We start from the raw sequence: 21,724 nt of genomic DNA on the forward strand, positions 1-21,724 counted from the left end.
GGCCGCTGGTCACTCTGATCACTGTTCCTTCTTCATTCCTTTCCCCTCAATGTTTAGACTACTTGAGCCTTTGTAACTATCGTCAGCTCTGATCAAACTTACACATTCATTTTTTGTGCACATATACATTTAAAAACTTTAGAGCAGTTTTAGGTACAGAGCAACATTGCAAGGAAAGTACAGAGATTTCCCATGTCCCTCCACCCCACACAGGCACAGTCTCTTCCCCCATTATCAACATCCCCCACCGGAGGGGCACATTTCTTACAATTGATGAACCTGTACTGACACAACAGTATCACTTGAAGTCCATCATTTGCATTAAGGCTCACTCTTGGTGTTGAACACTCTGTGGGTTTGGACAAATGTGTAATGACATGTATCCACCATCAGAGCATCATACAGATGGTTTCACTGCCCGAAACATTTTCTTGTTGTAAGGTTAGTAGAATGACTACGACGCACCTTAGCAGGGAGGGTGCGTATCAGTAACAGGACAGGGGCCTGAGAGGAATGACTGTAGCCAGAGAGTCTGGGCGTGGATTTGTGTTCTGCCCTGATGGAGCATGAGCTGGGCGTGCTACACCCTCTCCTTACATAGTGGTTCCCTTGTCTCTACATGGGGTGCTGAGAGCCTGCTTCCCAGGGTTATTGTTAGAATTGAATGAACTAATACCTGAAAAGTCTTTAGTGTAGTGGCTGTCAGAGAGTAATTAATTTTAAAAACTAGCGGTTTAAAACAAAACTATGAGTGATTAAATAGAAGACCATATTTGCTAGGATTTTTGCCTGTGGCTTTGGATCTGCAAGGACATACTTCGTTTATATTTCATTTAGTCCTTCAGTATGTGTGCATTAGCTTGATCTCAGCTTCCTACTGTCCATGGGGATCTTACAATCTAAGGGAGAAATTTTATTTACACACACACACACACATATATATATACACACACACACACATGCGTACGAGAGAATAATCCAATGATAATAAAAAGCAAGTGGAACACATTATGGTGTGTACACTCTAAATGTGCCATCCTACATTTCCCTGCCGTAAAGCCCCTGTGTGATTTAAATGTTTGGATACTGGTCTTTAATTTTCTAAATGACTAAATTAAATCCATTCCAAATTATGTCAATAGGGATTAAGCCAACATTTTCCTCTGGCATGTCTGTCATTTAAAAATAGTGATTCTGAAGCCAAGCGTTGGTGGTGTGTACCATAGTTGCAGCTTCTCAAGAGGCTAGACAGGAGGACCGCTTGAGCCCAGAAGTTCAAGGCCAGCGTGGGCAACGTAACGAGACCCTGTCTCTAAAACAATAAATAAATAAATGAAATTTAAAAAATTAGTGGTTCTATTTTGAAAACTGGTAAATAAAATGAAGAATCAAACATTTATCCTCCCTTTCTTATATGAATTGTACTTCAGAGTAATCAAATAGCTGAATTAGAAAAGTTCTTTTTTTTATTGCAGAATATCAGCTGATAGAAGAATGAGAGAGTTAGAGTATCTTCGTTTTATAACCCCTAATGAAGAATAGGTCTAGGTAATGATCATCAATGGCTGCTAAAACCATTATGTAAAAAATTGATGGAGATCTTTATAATGGATGGATCAGGCTGAAAAGTCCTGAAACCACTAGTCAATCTTTTCACAGACAGCTTCGAATCAATATTGCATCGCTTCAAGTGGAACGCGGAAACCTTGCCGCTCTACAGGTCTCTTTGTGGAATGGTTGTCTTATATAATGTAATACATCTATGTACATTAACAACCCCATCGATGCTTTAATTTTTGCTTTAAATATTCATATATATTTAAAGGACCCCAGAGGAGAAGAATGTTCTATTTACTCAGATACTTACCATGTTGGTTGCTCTTTCTTCATTCCTGATGTTGCAAGTCTCGTCCTATCGTTTCCCTTCTGTCTGAAGAACTTCCTTTAGCAATTCTTTGAAGGCAGGTCTGCTGGCAACACATGATCTTAGCTTTCCTTCATCTGAGAATGTCTTTATTTCATCACCATTCTTGAAGGATATTTTTACTGTGTATAGAATTCTGGGTTGACAGTTCTTTCCTCTAAGCACTTTAAATACGCCACTTCCTTCTGGCTTCTGTGGTTTCTGAAGAGAAATTCTCAGTCATTCAAATTGTTTCCTCATAGATTATGCATCATGTTCCTTTAGCTGCTTTGAAGTGGTGTTTTTTGTTTTTTTTTTTTTTCCTTTAGTTTTCAGCAGCTAGATCGTAGTGTCTGGGTGTGGATTTCTTTGAGTTTATCCTGTTTAGGATTCCCGGAGCTATTTGAATGTGTAAGTTTTTGTCTTTTGCCATACTTAGTACATTTCCAGCTATTGTGCCTTTAAATATTTTTAAAATACTGCACTTTTTCTCCCTTCCTTATGGGATTCTAATGACAACAATGTTAGAACTTTTTTTTTATTGTCCCACAGTTCCCTGAGGCTCTGTTCATTTTTAATCATGCCCCTTTTCTATTTATTGCTCAGATTGGACAGTTTATTAATTTATCATCAAGTTCTTTTATTCTTTCCTCTGTCATTTCCAATCTGCTTTTAACCCTGTCAATGTTTTGTTTTGTTTTGTTTTAATTTCAGTTACTGTATCTTTTAGTTCTAAAATGTTCTTTTGGTTTTTGTTTATATCTTCTGTTTCTTTGCTGGGACTTACTGTTTTTCCATTTGTTTCGAGAGTTTTTATAATTGCTTGTTAGTGTATTTGTGTAATAGCTGTTTTAAAATCCTTGTCACATAATTCCACCGTCTGTGTCATCTTGATGTTGGTATCTGTTGACTGTCTTAACCTATGCGAGTTGAGATTTTCATGGTTCTTCATTTGACAAGTAGTTTCGGATTATATTCTGGATATTTTGATTATTGTGGATGGCACTCTGGGTCTTATTTAAATCCTGGGCAGAATGCTTATATTTGTGTTTTAGTAGGCAAATGACCCAGTTGGGTCAGGCCACAGGCTTCGCCAGCCTTCTGTGTGCTGTGTTTGCAGTCATTTGCAACCTGTTTTTGCAGTGCTGTTTGGATCTGTCTTGCATGTGCATCTCCCAGTGGTGCCTCTGTGAGTTCAGTTCACAACGTCTTTGATGTGCTGATTAGGACCAGGTCCCTGCATGTGCAGCTGTGGATCACCCCAGGAGTTCATAAACAATTTTATGGGGTGGATTTCTCAAGCTTTTTTCTTTCCTGTCAGTCTCTCTGGTTCTTTCTAGTTTCCCAGGGCTCCAAGAGGGGAAAAAACTGGTAAACTCACCACCATTTTGGTGATAGGTCAAATTTTGGTCTTCTTCCCCATTCGACCTGCTCCAAATTACTTTTCACAATCTAAAAATAGCTGTTACATGCATTCCATGCAGGTTTTTAAAGTTGCATTCAGTGGGAGAGCCAGAGTGATGTGTGACTACTGCATTTTGACCCAGAACAGGAATGTCCCATAAGCCAGTTTCAGCAGCACAAAAAGTGAGAGACAGTCTTCTGATAATGATGCAGCAGGAACACACCTCACCGCTATGAGATAGGTCCATCCAAAACATCCCACTTGAATCTGATTGAGCCTCTAAATCTAACCATTAGTTTGCAGGAAATTCAGGGACTGAGGAACATGTTAATGACCCCACAAAGAGGCAAAGTGCCAGATCCAGACTGTGGGAAATTCTCCAGGACCCAGTTCCACCCATAAATAAATTCCAAGAAAAAAATAGAGAAAAAGGGATCCCATAGAGTGAAAAAGGCTAAGAGACAAATTAACCAAATGTAATGTGTGGACCTTGTTTGAATTCTGATTCAAACAAACTAATTGTTAAAAAAAAAATTGAGATAATCAGAGAAATTTGAATTATGGTTTGATACTCGATATTAAGGCATTGTTAATTTTTAATGTGTAAGAATGGTATTATGTTTATTTGTAAAGATCCTTATCTTTTAGAAATGTGTACTGAAGTATATAAAGATGAGATTATGTGAAATCTGGGGAGGGAGATGGTGGATGAAACAGAATCGTCAGTGAGTTGATAATTGCTAAAGCCACGTGATCAGTGCATGAGGTTCATTAAACCAGTCTCTATTTTTTATATATGTTTGAAATTTTCCATAACGAAATGATAAAAAAAAGGAAATTAATAAAAGTTAAAGAAGTTGTTCTATTGGGTGATATCTTGACTTTAACAAAAATAACTCGAGAGTCATATTTTTCAAGAACTTTGGTCTACGGACATGCGTTCTTCCAGTTTTGGCATTCATTTTGCACTTAGGAGTGAGGATAAACAAGAAACCAATATTTTTTATTTATTTATTTTTTGTTTGTTTGTTTTTGTTTTTTAGCTCATTATGGAGGTACAAAAGTAGTATAGTTTGAAGTCTGGCAAATTAATACCTCCCATTTTGTTTTTGTTGCTTAAGATTGCTTTCGCTAAACGGGGTCTTCTCTGGTTCCATACAAAGCGTAAAATTATTTTTTCTATATCTGTGAAAAATGATGTTGGTAATTTAATAGGGATTGCATTGAATCTGTAGATCACTTTGGGCAGTATAGACATTTTAACAATGTTGATTCTACCGATCCATGAGCATGGTATGGTTTTCCACCCACCTAATTACATGTTCTGCGATTTCCTTCCTCAGTGTTTCATAGTTCTCCCTATAGAGGTCCTTTACCTCCTTAGTTAAACATATTCCTAGGTATTTTATTAAGAAACTAGTATTTTCTTATGGAGCTTCACAGCGCTGAGATTTTGCCCTTTCACTTTTCTTCTCTTCTCCATTTTGCTGTGTTTGGCCTCCTCCTTCCCTTGTGCTCACATATTCTTGGCTGGAGGTGAAACAAGTCCTCATTCAGTGAGGATGGGGACTGCAGCCAAGAATTGAGATGGCAGCGTGTCTGGGTGACCATGATAGCAAATTGATTCAAGCTGAGGATCTTCTGCTATAGCTTTTAGCGTAGTTGTGCCCAGAAAAACCACTGTGTCCTGGGCTGTGTCTCTCCACTGATGACAGATTCTTGCCTGAGTTCTAAGCACAGCTGAATTGTTTACCTGTGGTTTTTTTCTCAGCAGAGCCCCACAGCGCTGGCATATTTCTATAGCTCTATTCACGTCAGTCCAGATGAGAGTCTACATTTCTTCCTTGCCCCACAGCTGATCCATCAGTCGTAGCCATGAGGAGCTGGGCCTTTTATTGGATGGGCCGGGTGAGCTTGGAGTTGCAACAGGAAAATTTTTCCTTCTGGTGTTCCAAAGCTACGTCACTTAGGTCTCCTTAAAGACTCCTGTGTGACTTGCTTGCTTCGGAAATGCTCCTGGTTTGCCAAGGACTGGGCTGGGTCATCCTCCTGTGTGTTCTGGTACCTTCCTGAGCCTTCCTCAAACCCATGTCACCCAATCAGAGAGGCCTGCCCATGAAAAATAATTCCTCTCCTCCCCAGTCTTCCACTCTGTCTCCATCCCCTCCTTCATTCTTCTCCTCAACACTTACTGCCACTTTTTATTTCTGTCTTCCCTACTACACTGTGACAGCCATGAGGTGGTATCATTGTGTGCTCACATTGGCCTTAGCATGCAATGAATACGCATTGAATAAATCATACTTGTCATGCTTTGTCTTAATGGCATATTGACTTACCTGTCTCCCCTACTAGGATGCAAATTCTTTAAGAACAGGGACTGGGTTTTATTTTATCCCTAACCTTAGTAGAGTGCTTTATTCAAAGGAAATAGTCAATAAATGTTTGTTGAATAAATGAATCAAGTAACTAATCAAAAGGTTCAATGAGGAAAACAGGCAGACCTGGGCACTCAGGATATATTCTTAATGTATGGATGTCTTGATCCTCTTCTGTGTTTTCAGATATATCCAGAGCGTTTATTTAGGCCTCACCTTGTTCATTAACCCTGGCTCCTGCTTTCTTTCAGATTCTCATCCTCTTTCCACAGTCTCTACACCAGGCACCACGCAAGATGCTTCAGGGGATACAGAGATGGGTCAGACGCAGACTCTGGCATCCTTGAGATTATACTCAAGCAAAGGGAGACAAAAATACTCATATGCAAATAATTATAATGTGGAGTTGACATTTGGGGGTGCCGTGGGAGACAGTGATGGGGAGATGATTCCCTCTGGGCCCATCAGTAGGGACTTTTGGAAGAGATGGGCCTAGGAGGATGGGTACCTTTAAAAATTGGCAATACAGTTGCATGGGGTATTTGAGGCTGGGAGCTATGCACACCACCCAGGGCATGCGAACTGCTTGGCAGACCATTACTGAGCGCTCACTGTGTGTAGGGCACCTTGCTGTGTGCTTCAGGTGGATGATCTCATTGTAGGTCGATGGTATTATTGCCTCCTTTTTATAGATAAGGAAACACAGACATAGGTTAAATAACTTGCCTGTAGTCATGTACTTAAAGTGGCAAAGTTGGAATATCAACCCAGGCAGTATAAAGCCAGAATCTGAACTTTTAACCATTGTATTAATATATGTATTCCCAATAATAATCATTATAAGCATTTACTGAGCTCCTACTATAGGCCACATGCTATTTTCTGGGCTTTGCATGCCTTCTGTTATCTAATTTTCACAAAATCTTATGACATAGGAACTATTTTTATCCCCACTTTACAGATAAGGATGAGAGAAATTAAATAATTTTCCCACCATCCTATAGCTAGTGAATGGTAGAGCTGAGATTTGAGCCCAGGTGGAATTTCACACCCTCACTCCTAACCACGACAGCAAAATGTGTGCTTAGAATTTTAGTCTGGGGCAGATCATGAAAAGTTTAGATCATAAAAGGTTGTATTTTATACTCTGAAGAGCAGTGGATGCTGAGCTTTTGCAGGTTGGAGAGAGAAAGATGGTCACTCATGGCTGGAGCCTTGGGGGCTGGGACACGGTGGGACTTCCAATAGAAGTGGGACCACAGGAGGAGGGAGAGGTTCGGGAGCAGAGGGCAGGACGTCAGTTTCAGATGTGCAGAGTTTGACGTGAGGGGAATGTTCGAGCACAGGGATCCATGAGGCATCAGGAGAAACATATTTCTTGCTGGGGGCAGGTTCGGGGAGCCATCCACAGAGAGGTGGGGTTGAAGCAGTGATATTGGACTTTGTTCCCTGGAAAAGGGAGGCTTGGGTGTTGGACAGGAGGTAGCCATGTCCAGGAAGCCTTTACAAAGGAGGAGGAAACAGACTGCCATTAACAATGAATCTTAGTTCTGCCAATGGCCCTATGCAGACTCCAGTGGAGTTTTGAAAATTAAAATCCTTGGAGTCTTTAGAGGCTGGGGAAAAGGCAAGCAGGATTGAGGGAGCTTTGCCTCTTGCTTGCTTACCCAGAGAGGCAGCTCTTTCCTCTACTGCAGCCACGAAAGAGGTTCCAGCTTCAGAACGTGGCTGCGCGTGAGCCATGTTCTATTTGGTGGTGGTGGAACGAAGGGCTGCTGAGGCCAGGACCTGGTGGGTAGCCTTGGTGCTGGCGAGGCCCAGGGGCCCTATTGAGCGGACTATAGAAGGAATGTAAGAAATCGTGGCTGGCCACAGACAAGCTAAGGCTGAGAACGAGCATTTTCCAAGCCACAAAGCGAGCAGGGCTTATTGCTGGGATAGATTATTTGCAGGGAGAACGCGCTTAGTGTTCTCAGGTTTCTTGGGGTCAGGCCCCCTCCATCCTGGAGAAGAGGAAGTCTCGGTGCAGCTCCATCACCCCCAGTTGCCTGGTGTCCAGGGACACTGGGGCTGGGAAGACAAGACCCCCACAGGGGCCATGAGGTGAGGTGGCGACCACCGCAGGATGGAGGAGCAGATGGGGATCGTGGGGGCTGGCGACGAGGGCTTTCTCATTTATGTATTTTGTCAGGACCCTTTGAGGTGGGAGAGGGGCCAACTTCACAGACTTTAAATGAATTACAGAGGACATTTCCTAAGTCCTGCTGGAGACAGATTGCTTCATTTCCTGTCTTGAAGCCCATCAGTTGCTTTTGGGCGACCACAGCGGTCCCCTGGTCCTCTCCTCCAGATGCAGTTGAAGCAAACGCGGCCAGTTTGATTGACCACTGAGCAGCGCCCTCAGCTCCTGCTTCCCTCTCTGCGGCGGGAGAGACAAGTCCTCCCTGAGTACTGTGGGTTGGGACACGGCGCTTTAGAACGCTGTCTTTCTTGTGGTGGTAACAACCACGGTGCTTTGGAGCCTACAATTCAGTTTTTGAAGTTGACTCTGCAGACAATTTTCCCCACCCCTAGTGAAATAAATACTGTAAAATACAACGTTCCTCTCCCTAGTGAGAAACATAATACGTTTTTCAGTGACTGCTAAGCCTTAGCAAGGACAAATAAAACATAACCATTTGGAGCACATTAAATTTTGTTCAAAGACACCGAAACATAACATCCTGAAGTACAGAGTGTTTCCCGGTCAGTTTATGAGCTGTTCATTGCGCATGTACTGTTCGCAGGCTCCATGGGACCACAGAAACCCCTAAGCCGTGTCCACTGTAGTCCACGGACAGTCACTCTGAAATCTGGCTGAGGCAAGTAAATAGCTGCAGAGGCCCTGGAAGAAATGCAGTGAAACTTGAGCTGTCTGGGGTCTTTGGAGAGCTATGGCACTCTGGTTAAACGAGTCTGCTAATAACGGAGCAGTTTTGCCTTTGAACACCGTCATTGACAGAAACCCCTAAGATGTGCTGTATCTAGGCTTTGTTCGTGTTTATCTTTTTTGGTGATAGCACAGGGTCATTCTTAGGAACATTAATTTTTAGACTGGGCTATAACACGGGGTTGACTTGGCTCCTTTTTAAAACTTTTTAGTCTCTTTTTAAACTATCCTAGGCTGCTATGCTTTTGCAATTCTTGAGGTTGCTTTTTAGAGCTTCTCTGTCCCCTGGTAGAGTTTCCAACTTTTATTTCTGGCTGCCAGTTTGGCGGCAGGGTGGCAAGCAGCATCCCCTCTCCCTTGGAATTTGCTTTGTCCTGGGGAACTGGAATACAATGGAGAATTGATAGACCTTGAGGGAGTTGATGGCTTGGAGGCACCTTCCTTGAGGAAGCTCCAGGCACTTTCAAGGCCTGAACATTGCACTGTGTGTGTTGATGGGTGGGAGGCCTCTCTTCCTGGCTCGCTGCTGGGTTTGGCTATGTCCCTTTACCATCTCCTCCCTCTGTTTCTCTGCCCCACACAGGGTGGGGGAGGTTACACTGTGTTTTTGGAGGAGTCACTGATAAGGAGGAGTCTTCAGTGTGATGTTTGCAAGTGTGCATCTGTGCCTTCTGAGCACCTAACTGTGAAAGATACTACAACAGGTGTTTGTGGACCAGGGAGAGTTTTGTGATGGGAGAGTAAAACACAAGGAAAGTGAGTGCTCGCTGAAACATGTCTGCAAGACTAGCTTCTTGAAAATGTTTTAGTGAAGTCTTTCAAACATACTGAAAAGTAAAAGTAAAATAAGTGAACACCTGTATTCCCCAACACCCTGTTTCAAAAAACATATTACCATGTTGCCTTATTTGCTTCAGATTTTTAAAGTCATAAAATGTCACCAACTATAATTAGAAGTCTTGCATATACCCCTCTTGGAGCCTACCCTTCTCTCTACTCCAGAGGCAGTCACTATCCTGTTTATTCTCATGCAAGTTTTTATTCTTTCAGCATATATTTTTGTAGCCCTCAGTGATAAGTAGCATTCTTTTACGTAAATAACTTCACGTAAATAGTACTTGCTTTTCTCGCTCACTATTATATTTGTGAGATTTATTCATCTTGACACCAGTTCATTCATTTTTCACTACTGAACAGCAGTGAGTGACACACGATGGCCCGTGGGCCAAATTTGTCCTATCACCAGCTTTTGCACATAAAGTTTTATTGGAATACAACATGCCCTGCATTTAAAATTGCCTATGACTGCTTTGAGCTATAGTGGCTGAGCTGAGTCTTTACTACTGAGACAAAGACCAAATGGCTACCAAACCCTAAAATATTTATTGTCTGGCCCTTTACAGAAAAAGCTAGCCAATCCTGGCTGCAGAGTATTTTATTTTACAAACAGTGGCTTCAGTAATCGTTTTTTGTTTGTTCAAGAGTCTCCTAGAATATATAGCTGGATGTGGAATTACTGGGCTGTAAGCTATGTGCACCCTAGACTTGACTGGATACTGCTAAATTGACCCCCAAGGTGGATCTACCAATTTTCTCTCCCTCCACATACTGGCCAATAATCTGGTATTTCAAGACTTTAAGTTTGGCAAGTCTGATACATGTAAAGTGGCACTTCATTTCCAGTGACAGGACTCATTTTTTCAAGTTTTTAACCATTTGCCATTCCCCTTACATAAATTGCCTAATTACATCCTTTGTCCATTTTTATATTGAGTTGTCTCTTTCTTTTTGATCTGTGAGAGTTCTTTACATATTCTGGCTACTAGTCCTTTTGATTAGATGCATTAAAACCAGTATGTGACTTGGTTTTTAAAATACATGCGCGCGCACACAGACACACACACACACATATACACATATATGACTTTTTTCCTAGCGAAAGTTTATGAGGTTGAAATGGTCCAAACTGAAGAAAAAGTAGGTAGACGACAGCAAGGATGATTCAGCGCAGTTTTCCCCACCAGCACATTTATATAAGCTTATGACTGGCCCATCTTGGAGCAATTAGAATGCCTTTCCGAGGCTGTCCATTGGAGTGAGCTGATTGTTACTGACACTTGGGCTGTGTAGACGTGACCAACAAAGTCCCAGGGAATTTGAAGGCCACCATGGTGGGGTGTGATGGGCACAAGGGTTTGGAAGGCTGCCTTGGACAAAAACCAAACGTGATTTGTGGTTTGGGGTTTCCCTGTTTTGGGTTTGGCTGAAGGCAGACCTCGGTTTCAGCTTGATCAAGTTGAGCCATTCTCTGGCCCACAGCAATTTCAATAATTCAAACTTCCATTTTCAGGCCAGACTACTTTTGTTTGACTTCCCACTGGTCTGTCATCCTCAAAACTGAGAATACTGGCTTCCCCCATCCTTCTACCTTCTCTGACCTTTCACGTCAACCTTTCTGAGTGAAATAATTAAAAAAAAAAAAAAAAAAGAATCTGCAGTCCCCATAGTTTCTGTAGCCCTGTGAAGTTTACCAAGTCCTTGCAGCCGTGATCTCTGTGTATTAACAGCAGCTCAGCGAAGCGTGCAGAGAAGATAGATTGCGACTGCCATCTCGCAGTTGAGGGCTGCAGAGAGACACCGGAGGTGGCGTGCCCCTGGTCCCACAGCAGCATAGCAATCTTCTGTGTGGGGCCTGGCGTCTGCCCTGGTGCTGTTCCCACCGCATGCAGTACAAGTGCATGCTCGGGTCATTGCCTGAGAAGCAGAATGACTCCTCTTCATCCCCACCATCATTGCTCCTTGCAGGAGGGCCACAGTCTGCGGGACCAAGACACATAACTAGGGGAACAAGTGTAACATTCCCCGAGTCTATGCTGCATGCCAGACTTAGCACTGAACATCTCACGTATCTCATTTGATGCTCCAATTAATGCTGTAAGTAGCAGGATCAGCTTCCTGGGCCGGCAGCTGGTGCGGTCAGACAGGGCCAGTGCTTAGCTTAGGAGGGCGCCATGCTTGATTTTATACTCTGCTCTTCCCGTCTTGAATTTTTAAATGGTTTTTTTTAACAGTGGAGCCCATATTTTCAGTTTGCGCTGGACCTCGCCAATTATGTAGTCGGTCCTGTGCACAGATAAAGCAAGCAAGACTACAGAGGTGAAGTAATTTGCCCAAGATTACTCAGTTAATAAGTAGCAGAGCTGGGATTGGCGTATTTTCTACTTGGCTGATTCATTTATTGAAAACAGAGCCCTGAAATGAGCCTTATTTGAATTGTACTGCAAGGGAAATTGTACTGTAGAAATACGGATTTTCTGTGGAGTTTTGCTTGTGTGTTAAGTGGTTTTGGGTTGGCCTTGCTCTGGCCAGTTGCCACCCTTTTCCTCGGAGGGGAGAGCCCAGATCTGTCATCTCTTTTGAGGTCCCTAAAAGTGCCTAGAACAGGCAGCCTCCTAGAGGAGCTACCCAGGAAATGGTCACTGATCAACTGGGTTAATGACCTTTTTTGGTTGCAAAGAAGAAATCGAGACTTCTGAGTTCACCTTAGTGAGTCATACAGAATAAGTGAGGAATTAAAAGGCTGGTCTGTAGTTAGGGAACTGGAAGTCTGCTTTATAGCTCTTGGATCAGTCATGTCATTACTTCCTCAGGGGCAGAGGGTCACAGGTTCCCAACTCAGCTACTCCTCTGGCTTTGCTTTTCTCCATGTGTCTCCTAGGCTACCAACCATTCGCTCTTTCCTCCTCTAGGAGACGCCCGTGAGATTCAGGTTTTGCCCTAGACCCATCAGAATCATGCTGGCGGCCTAGGGGTTGACCGTTCAGGGTGAGGCATTGACCTCTGGCCGTGTTCGTGTGGTTACAGGGTCCCAGCATGGTGACTTCAGAGAAGGAGCCTTTAGAATGAGGCAGAGTGGGTCTCATCCTGTCCAGGTTTGGCTGGGCAGTCTCCCAGTATGGGCTTTGCGTCTGCCATCCTAGAAGATGAGCTCCCTGCCTCCTGAGCAGGACACACCCTTGGCTGGAGGAGGTTTGAGGGGACCCGCTGGCCTCGCTGGTGATCTGCTCTGTTTTCCCTTCACAGCAGCAAACCCTCTGCTTTGCTCCACCGCCCGCTACCACTGCAAGAATGGCCTCTGCATCGACAAGAGCTTCATCTGCGATGGGCAAAATAACTGTCAAGATAACAGTGACGAGGAAAGCTGTGAAAGTTCTCAAGGTAGGAGCTTCTCATGCTGTAAAAAGATAATCGCAACACACCACCACAGTCACAGAAAACACTGAAAGGAAGAAAGCAATACTCATACCCACCTCCAAACACAACAGCTATGTTAGTTTTTTGCACTTGGCCTTGCAGCCCTCGTATGGGTAGGTACATGTGTTTACACGGTTTTAAGTATAACGCGCCTACCATTTTGGATTTTGTGTTGTTCAAGTATTAAATATCTATACATTTTCGCTTCAAAACTGCAATGTGCCCCAGCTGCATTACATACTGTCTTGTTGCTCTACTGTGGTTTTCTAAGTCGTTGCATGGTTGGAACAACCCCCAGGACGTTTCTTTCCATTGAATTACTTCTTTAGGATTCATTCCGCAGAGTGGGGCACCAGCACAGGCTGCGGCTACCCCTCGCCATGCAGCTGTTTGCATTTTTGTTTTAGTTTACATTGCTTCTAGCATTATCTATGCCTGTCAGTTTTACTGTAATATCACAGACATTTACTGCTCTTCTATTTTTTCCATTTTTTGCTAATTTAGTAGTCATAGAATGACAGCCTCCCAAAATGGTTTAATTTGCATTTCTCTGATTATGAACAGAGTTAACATTTTCCCCTCGTGTTTGTTTACTACTTTGTTTTCTCTTCTGTGAATTGCCTGCTTGTGTCAGGGCTCTTGATTTCAGAGCTATTTAGTGGAAACAGAGTGGAAAGATGAGCTTTGTTAGGGAACCTGGGAAGGACACAGTAGGGTAAGGTCTTGTCCTTGCCTGTTAAAGCTGAACAAAAAGCTGACATTTCTTTGCTTATTGACTCTTTCAGTAAGCATGCATTTCTTCAATGATTAGAAAGAAATATGAAGATTTAAAAGTACGTGTCTATTTTAAGGCATCCTAAAAAGTATATGTTTCTAATGTTATAAATGGGTATCATCTGTATGAAATCTTTATTTTTTTCACTCAATAATTATATTGCTGTGACTCACCCATATTATTGTTTGTTGGTAGAATTCATTTGCTTTAACTGTTATTCAATATTCCACTATATGGAATGTGTAGATGTATTCCACAGTTTATAGATTTAATAAAACTATAAAAAGAAAAGCAAGAGGATGATGGTTACCTAGTTAACTCATATGTTGGGAGGTAGGATAGTTGGAGAAGTCTCATGTAGTTAGATATAGGTTATTTTCAAGGTCCTCGCTTTTACTTTGGTGGGTGTTTATGATGTTATTAAAAAGGAATGAATGAATAAATGTGTCGTACGTACACCCCAGGTGAGAGTGGGCCACAAACCAAGGATTATGGTCAATCTAAATCTGTATGCCTGAGGTCTACAGAAAAGAAAAGATAAAATGTGTATCAGGATAGACTTTGCCAAGAGTTGGTGCAGAGCACTCCCTCCTTTGTCTTGGATGGAATTAGCCTCTGCTTGTCTTCGCCTGGAAAATCCCCTTCTTGGGTCTTCTCTTCACTAGTGGTTCTCAAAGCATAATCCTCAGCATCACATGGAAACTCTCTGGAAATGCAGGTGCTCAGGCCCCACTCCAGACACGCCGAATCAACCAGCGAGGGTGGGCCCAGCCATCTGTGTTCTGTATCACAAGCCCCCAGTTGATTCAAATACACATTAAAGTCTGAGATCCACTGTTCTATACTAACCTTTGAGAGTTTTTTAATCTTGTAATTTGCCTGGGAATTTCTAAACTTCTGACTGAAGGAAAGGTATTGCTAGCCTTTACACAAAGTCGAGTTTTTATAAATCAAACATACCAGTGTAGAGCCAATGAAATATACCAAATGGGAGCAACAATCGCAGAGTCAATAAATGTTAGCGTAGATAGGAGGCATGGAGGGAAATTTTCTCTAAATATTGTTTCTTATATAGTTTCTTATGTGTTTATGACTCTAGACTCACTCATGGTGCCCCGAGATGTTTAGCAAAAGGACTCCCAAGTCCAGGACTTGGAGGTTAGGGATGCTGATGATTTGGGCCACACCCTCGCTCCGCCTTTCCCGAGCCTATCCCAGTATTTTGCTTAAGTAGATTTTCGTTTGCCTTTAAGAAGAACAGCTGGCCCCTCTGTAGGCTGTTTGAAGTTAGTATTTGTAATTTCCGCTCCTTTCCTTCTCTCCATATTCCACTCTCATAAATAGAGGTTTGTGGAAAAAGTCAGTGGTGGACACATACGTAGGAAGCCCGACTCTTGACAGATACCTTCCTTAGAATCTCATTTTTGTGCCCTCAAGATAAGAAATAAGAAAATAAGCTATATGCGTGTGATCCCAGAAAACAAGTCCTGTCAGACAGCTGGTAACACCTGTCAGTTGCTGTGGGTATAACAGCCACCCAACAAGGGCACCCGATTGTCGAATGCATGGCTGTTAGCTACCTAGGAACAGGAAACGTACCCATTTTGCTTCTCGAATCCCACAGAACCTACCTACTAGCACAGGGTTCTGCACATAGTGGGCTCGGTAAGTGCTGAAGGCTAGAACAGATTTCTTTGTAGGGTGTTATGTTATCATTATGCTATGTTTAATTTGCACCCTACGTGGTATTGCATCATCTAGGTTTTTAAGCTATTTGAGTTCAAATATTCACAACCTATTAAAAGAAAAGAATAATAAGTATTATTATTATTGTTTAGATAGCGTAGAAGGTTCTGTCATTCCCTCAGTGGGAGTCTGCCCTGCAGCGAGCGTGAGATGGGAGACACAGAGGTACTGTGCCCTGGGCCAGTCTCCAGTTCTGCATCCCTCACGAGCTGTGTGCACCTCCGTGCTCTGAGTGTGGTTCCGCTGTCCAAGGGTGTGCTTTTCTCCTGTCGTACGATATCTACATGCAGACTGACTACCTGCTAATCTCGGTGCTTGAACAAAGGTCGTCAGTGCACCAGTGCTGTGGGAAAACTGACCTGCGCGGGGCTTTGGGGAGAGGAGATCCAGGCAGGTGTCTTCCTGAGGAATCTCAGAGGCATCTTGACTAGACAAAACATAGCTTTATGCCACGTAGGATTTGACCCACTGTCATCTTAACAGTCGCAAATGTTTATCGGGCCTTGTAATACACCGAGTACTCTGCTAAGCACTTCTGAACATGCGCTCGTGTCGTCAAAATATGTCCTGTCGGCTTCTGCTGGGCTTCTAGCCCTTGAAAAGGGCATCTTTGTTCTCAGTTGAGGTAGGAAAACAAAATTATATTTCATAGTAATTTTCTTGATGGAGTGGAGAAAACTGGCCACAAGACTGGAAATATGGTGCTCTGAAATACCCCTCATTTGAATAGGGTATGAAAAAATGGCTTCTCCACTTTACAGGAACCGGCTTTGTATGAGCCTCTCCTCCCTTTCTCCCTTGTCCGGGATTTAGTTCCGCTCTTTATCCTGGGCCTTGACAACCAACAGCACACTCTGTAAGGAATTAGAATCTCATCTTTGTGCCTTCCCCACCCAAATGACAGCCCCTTAAAGAATAAGCTGTATTTGCACGTGATCCCAGAAAACAAGTCCCATCAAGCAGCTGGTAACACCTGTCATGGCAAGAATGGGGCCGTGACAGTGCAGTCAATAAAGTCCCTTTGTATTCCATATGGGATGTATGAGAGACCAGAGAACACAGTGGTAGAATCAAATTTTAATTGGGGCTTCATTGATTGGAAACATAGCCTGTTTACAAGATAATTCCAAAAGTAATAGCTCCGGACCAGCCTTTCTGTGGCTTTGCTGTTGCTTAGGAACTCTCCCTGGGAGGGGCACATCCGAGAGTTAGCAGGTGCTGTCATGCACGTGTTGGGGGTGACCAGCACTCAGGTGGCCTTAGGAAGGTTGACTGAATGAGACAGCGTGTCCAGTGATCCCTACCTGCTGGAATTCGTGCCCTGGTATTGTAACAGGGGGAGTGGCCTGGAAAAAAGCGGCAAAAATATTTTCTGTCTCTTTAAAACATCCTCCACTCCTTTCCGAGAACTAAAGCCTGCATCCCTGCCTCAGGCCAGTGGTTGGGAGGGGCAGGGTCAGTCTTTGGTTTATTTGTGCAACAGGACCTGGTAAAAGGATGTCCTGGGTGGAGGTCACAAGATTGTCTTCAGCAGAGATGGATGATCGGAATCATCAACTGTAGTTGAACAGTAATTGCCTGAAGCTGAGAACCCATCCTTTAAAAGCTCTGTGTTTCTGCAATGTTCAGGAAATTTGGATTTTGAGACGAGAAGGTCTTCCGTTTTTCCTCCTTTGCCAGTAAAGTGATAAAATGTCTCTTTCCTTCCTCCTCAAACCACTTGTCCTCGTTCTTCTGATGTGGCTTCATGGACAAGTGCTGAGTTTTCAGTAACAGTATAAACCCATCTCTTTGAATGTCATCTAGACCTTGTGACTTACTTTTTGTGTGTGTAACGAAATGCACATAACATTAAATTTATTACCTTCACTGCTTTTAAGTGAACGGTTCAGTAGTGTTAAGTATGTTCACATTGTTGTACAACCCATCTCCAAACCCTTTTCATTTTGCAAGTCTGAAACTGTAATAACTCCCTGTTCTCTCTCCACCCCCAGTTCCTGGCAATCACCATTCTACTTCTGACTCCAGTAATTCGGTAACTCTGGGTACCTCACGTGAGTGGAGCCACACAGTGTTTGTCTTTTTGTGACTGGCTTATTTCACTTATTAATGTCCTCAAGGTTCATTCACGTCGTAGCATGTGTCAGAATTTCCTTTTTTAAGAGCTGAACAATATTCATTGTATGGATAGACCACATTTTGCTTATCTATTCATCCACCCCTCAGTGGACACTTGTGTTGTGGCCACCTCTTGGCTATTGTGAATAATGCTACGGTGAGTGTAGTTATACAAACAGTGATTTTCGCTTTTAACAAGAAAATATATCAAAAGTGGTGGATGTCAGTTCCAAGGTTAGGTTGACAAGGACTTTAGATCCCGTTTGCTTACCCTCTCTGGCTGGGTCTCCCGGACGGACGCTGCCATGTTGTGAGCTGTCCTGTGCAGAGGCCCGTGTGGCCAGGAACTGAAGGAGGCTCCAACCAAAAGCCAGTGGGGAGCAGAGTCTCATCAATACAACGTGAGTGAGACTGGAAGTACATCCTCCCTTGATCACATGTGAGATATCTGCAGCCCCAGCCAACACCTCGCCTGTAGCCTTGTAAGAGACCCTGAGCCAGGGCTAAGCCACTCCTGGATTCCTGATCCACAGAGAAACTGTGAAACAATAAGGGATTGATATTGTAAGCCTCTAGGTTTGGGGGAATGTGTCCTGCAGCGTTAGATAACTGACACACTGAGTGCCTCTCAAGTGGGCTCCAGTTCTTAATGCTCTAGTCACCGAGAGCTTTTAACTCAGGTTGTGGTGACTGGTCAAACCTTGGGAAGATCACGCAGGCGTTTGTAAGAATGGCAAACATCTGGAGCACTAACTACATGTCGGGCACCATTATAAGCATTCTTACATTTTCCTATTGGGTTCTTTTTTTTTTTTTTCCTCAAAGCTAGCCCCGGTTGGATTCCTATTTAGTTCTTACAAATTGCTTCTGAGAGTAGGTTTTCTTATCACCCCCATTTTCTAGATGAAGAAACTGAGGAACACAGAGGTTATACCTTGGCCAGGTCCACAGAGCGAGGAGGTGGTAGGGTCCAGGATGGGAACTGAGGTCGCTGGACAGACGTACAGACTCAAATTCCTCACATCCCACGGCACTGCCCATCTGTAGCACTAAGCTGGGTCCGGGAGTTCCAGGCGGTCAGTGCAACTCTTGGTCCTGCGAGCTCATGCGGCAGGTCGAGTATAAAGACCGGCGTGTTTTCCCTCTCTTTGTACTCAGAGTTTTCCTTTCAGTGAAAATGAATAATGTGCCTGTCCACTTTCCCACCCCGTGAGGAAAGCTGAGAAGTTAAGCTCTTCTCAAGAAGCCACCGATGCCAGGAGAGTTAATTAAGTGTTTTGGCAATTGGGTTGCAGTTTCTTTATCTTGCTTGCTGTATCCTGGTGATAAGGCCCGAGGAGAATTTGAAAAGCTGGCTGTGAGGTTTGGCACCTCACTAGAAGCTAACAGTGACAGCTTTGTCCTGTTTCTTCTGCAGATTGTGTGTGTGTGTGTGTGTGTGTGTGTGTGAGAGAGAGAGAGAGAGAGAACGTACTCGTGAGAGTGTGTGCATTAGAGTTGGGCATTTCTGTCCGTGGGTAGGTAATAGGTAGAGAATGGGGTACCTGTCACGGGCCAGGCCCTGTGCTGTGTGCAGGGCTACAGAAGTGGTCTTGGCCCCTTGTTGAATTTGAATTGTGTTCCTCCCCCACCAAAACTGATATGTTGACGTCCAAAACCCCAGTTCCTCAGAATATGACCTCACTTGGAAATAGGGTCCTTGCAGGTGTAACTCGTTAAGGTGAAGCCATACTAGAGTAGCTTGGGCCTCTAATCTGATATGATTGGTGTCTTATAAAAAGGGAAATTTGGACGCAGAAGTACACAGAGGGAGAACACCAGGGGAACACGCAGGGCTGACGCATCTGCAAGGCGGGGATTGGCAAAGGTCGCCAGCAGAGCGGCAGGAGCCAGGAGAGAGGCGGGGAACAGATTCTCCCTCGCAGCCCTCAGAAGGAGCTAACCTGCCGTTACTTTGGACTTCTGGCTTCCAGAACTGTGAAACATACATTTCTACGGCTTAAGCCACCCAGTGTGCGGTACCTTATTACAGTAGTCCCAGCTCCAAGACAGTCCCCAAGAAGTCACACTCAAGCCAGGCACATGCATGTGCTAACTGCCAGAGCAGAAATGTACACACGAGGACATAAAATGTCCAGAGAGAGGTCAGAGTGCAAGAACAAAGTGTGGCGAGGGTCCAAGGGATTCGTGGAAGGGCTGGACGCCTTGCGAGAACTGGAAAGGTTGAGAAAAAAACCCTCTTGTGGGGAAAGCTGTGGGCCGGGCTGCTGTGTGGGACATCTCCCCGCCTGTATGTCAAGTTTGTTTCTGTACTTGGTGCATAGGACTCATCAGCTGTGTCTCCACAACAGCCCTGGAACTGGAGTCAGTAGAGTCAGAACCCTCCACGTTCCCTGAAAGCCATGGCCAAGTCCATCAGCACCTTGAACAGGTGCACTTTGCCCTCTAGTCCTAATCCCGGAGTTAGCCAGTGGCCAACTCTGATTTATCGCTGGAGGCTGGGCTTATAGTGAACGGATGTATAGCTATGGGAAGAAAAAATTAGGAACAGTGCCCTACCCCCTCAATAAATACCTGATAGCTGGGGGACCCAACGGGGAGGGTCCTTATGGCTGCTGGGCAGAGGGTTCACAGATTCAGGCCAACACTGCTAGCTCTGTGGCATCTGTACCCTTCACCCATTGTGACTAGGGACATACCGTATATGGTTCATTGATGGAACTGTCCTCTAACTACTGCTGAAATTTAGAGTGTGGTGTCTCTTCACATGCCCACCCCGCTCCCCCACCACCATGTGGGGTCTGTTGTAGATTGGATCCTTATTCTCAGTTCTTCACTCCTCCCTCTGCCTGTGACCTGGCAGCGTGGCCAGAGGAGGTGTCCCTGCCACATGGAGGCTGGGCTTGCTTTGACCAGTGGCATGTTGGCAGTCATGGCGAGGTCAGAGGCTTGGACTCTTGGGTGTCAGTGATCTGCCAGGAGGAAAACATCCCCTGGGACCTGCTGGTCCAAGGAGAATGTGGTGGCACATGGGAAAGACCCGGATCCACCCCACAGCCCAGAGTCAGTCCCAGCCGAGGCCAGCAGAGCTATAGCTAACCTGCAGACCAAAGAGAAGACAGCAAATCTGTACAGTTGTGAACCACTGAGATTTTAAGGTGTGTTTGTTACAGAGCAAAAACTGACTAATACTGGATCCCCAGGAAGTATCCATATGTATTTAACAGGTATAGTCATACACCACATAATGGAGTTTCAGTTAACCATAGACCACATATATGATGGTGGTCCCATAAGATTATAATCCCATATTTTTACTGTATCTTTTCTATGTTTAGATATGTTTAGCTACACAGATACTTACCATTGCGTTGCGATTGCCTACAGTATTCAGTACAGTAACATGCTGGACAGGTTTGCAGCCTAGGAGAATAGTCTATACCACATAGCCTAAGTGTGTAGCAAGCCGTACCATCTAGGTTTCTGCAAGTGAACTTTGTGATGTTCACACAATGATGAAATTGCCTAACAATGCATTTCTTAGAGTGTGTGTCTCTGTTGTTAAGCAACACATGACTGTGTTTGTATTTATTAACTGCTGCTATGTGCTCGGCACTATGCCAGGAGACACAGGGGCATACCTGATTTTGTTAAATCTTAAGATTGCTATTCAGTGTAAGCATTATTAACGTTATTAACATAACATTTTTTTTTTTTTTTTGAGACAGAGTCTCGCTCTGTTGCCCGGGCTAGAGTGAGTGCCGTGGCGTCAGCCTAGCTCACAGCAACCTCAAACTCTTGGGCTTAAGCGATCCTACTGCCTCAGCCTCCCGAGTGGCTGGGACTATAGGCATGCGCCACCATGCCCAGCTAATTTTTTTTTGTATATATATATTTTTAGTTGACCAGATAATTTCTTTCTATTTTTAGTAGAGACGGGGTCTCACTCTTGCTCAGGCTGGTCTCGAACTCCTGACCTCGAGCGATCCACCTGCCTCGGCCTCCCAGAGTGCTAGGATTACAGGCGTGAGCCACCGTGCTCGGCCAACATAATATTATTTTATGTTCTGCTGAGAAGGAAACAATACTGCCCATTAAGTTATAGCACAGTATTGATTTTAAGACACATCCCAATTTCAAAATGTTAAAATATGAAAAAAACGTGCATCTTAGAATTGAAGAATGGTAATAGTGAACAAGATCAGTGTGGTCTCTG

At 43.9% G+C, this 21,724-nt stretch overlaps 1 protein-coding gene across 1 annotated transcript in view; it reads left to right on the forward strand.

The window, feature by feature from the left end:
- Positions 1 to 21,724, forward strand: part of LDLRAD3 (low density lipoprotein receptor class A domain containing 3) — a 162,159-nt gene that overhangs the window by 42,085 nt on the left and 98,350 nt on the right. The window contains exon 3 of the mRNA XM_069469823.1: positions 12,699 to 12,833. Coding sequence (XP_069325924.1) covers positions 12,699 to 12,833 — 135 coding nt within the window. The remainder of the gene's footprint in view (positions 1 to 12,698; positions 12,834 to 21,724) is intronic.

This window comes from Eulemur rufifrons, chromosome 6 (genome assembly GCF_041146395.1).
Source record: "Eulemur rufifrons isolate Redbay chromosome 6, OSU_ERuf_1, whole genome shotgun sequence".
Taxonomy (NCBI): domain Eukaryota; kingdom Metazoa; phylum Chordata; class Mammalia; order Primates; family Lemuridae; genus Eulemur; species Eulemur rufifrons.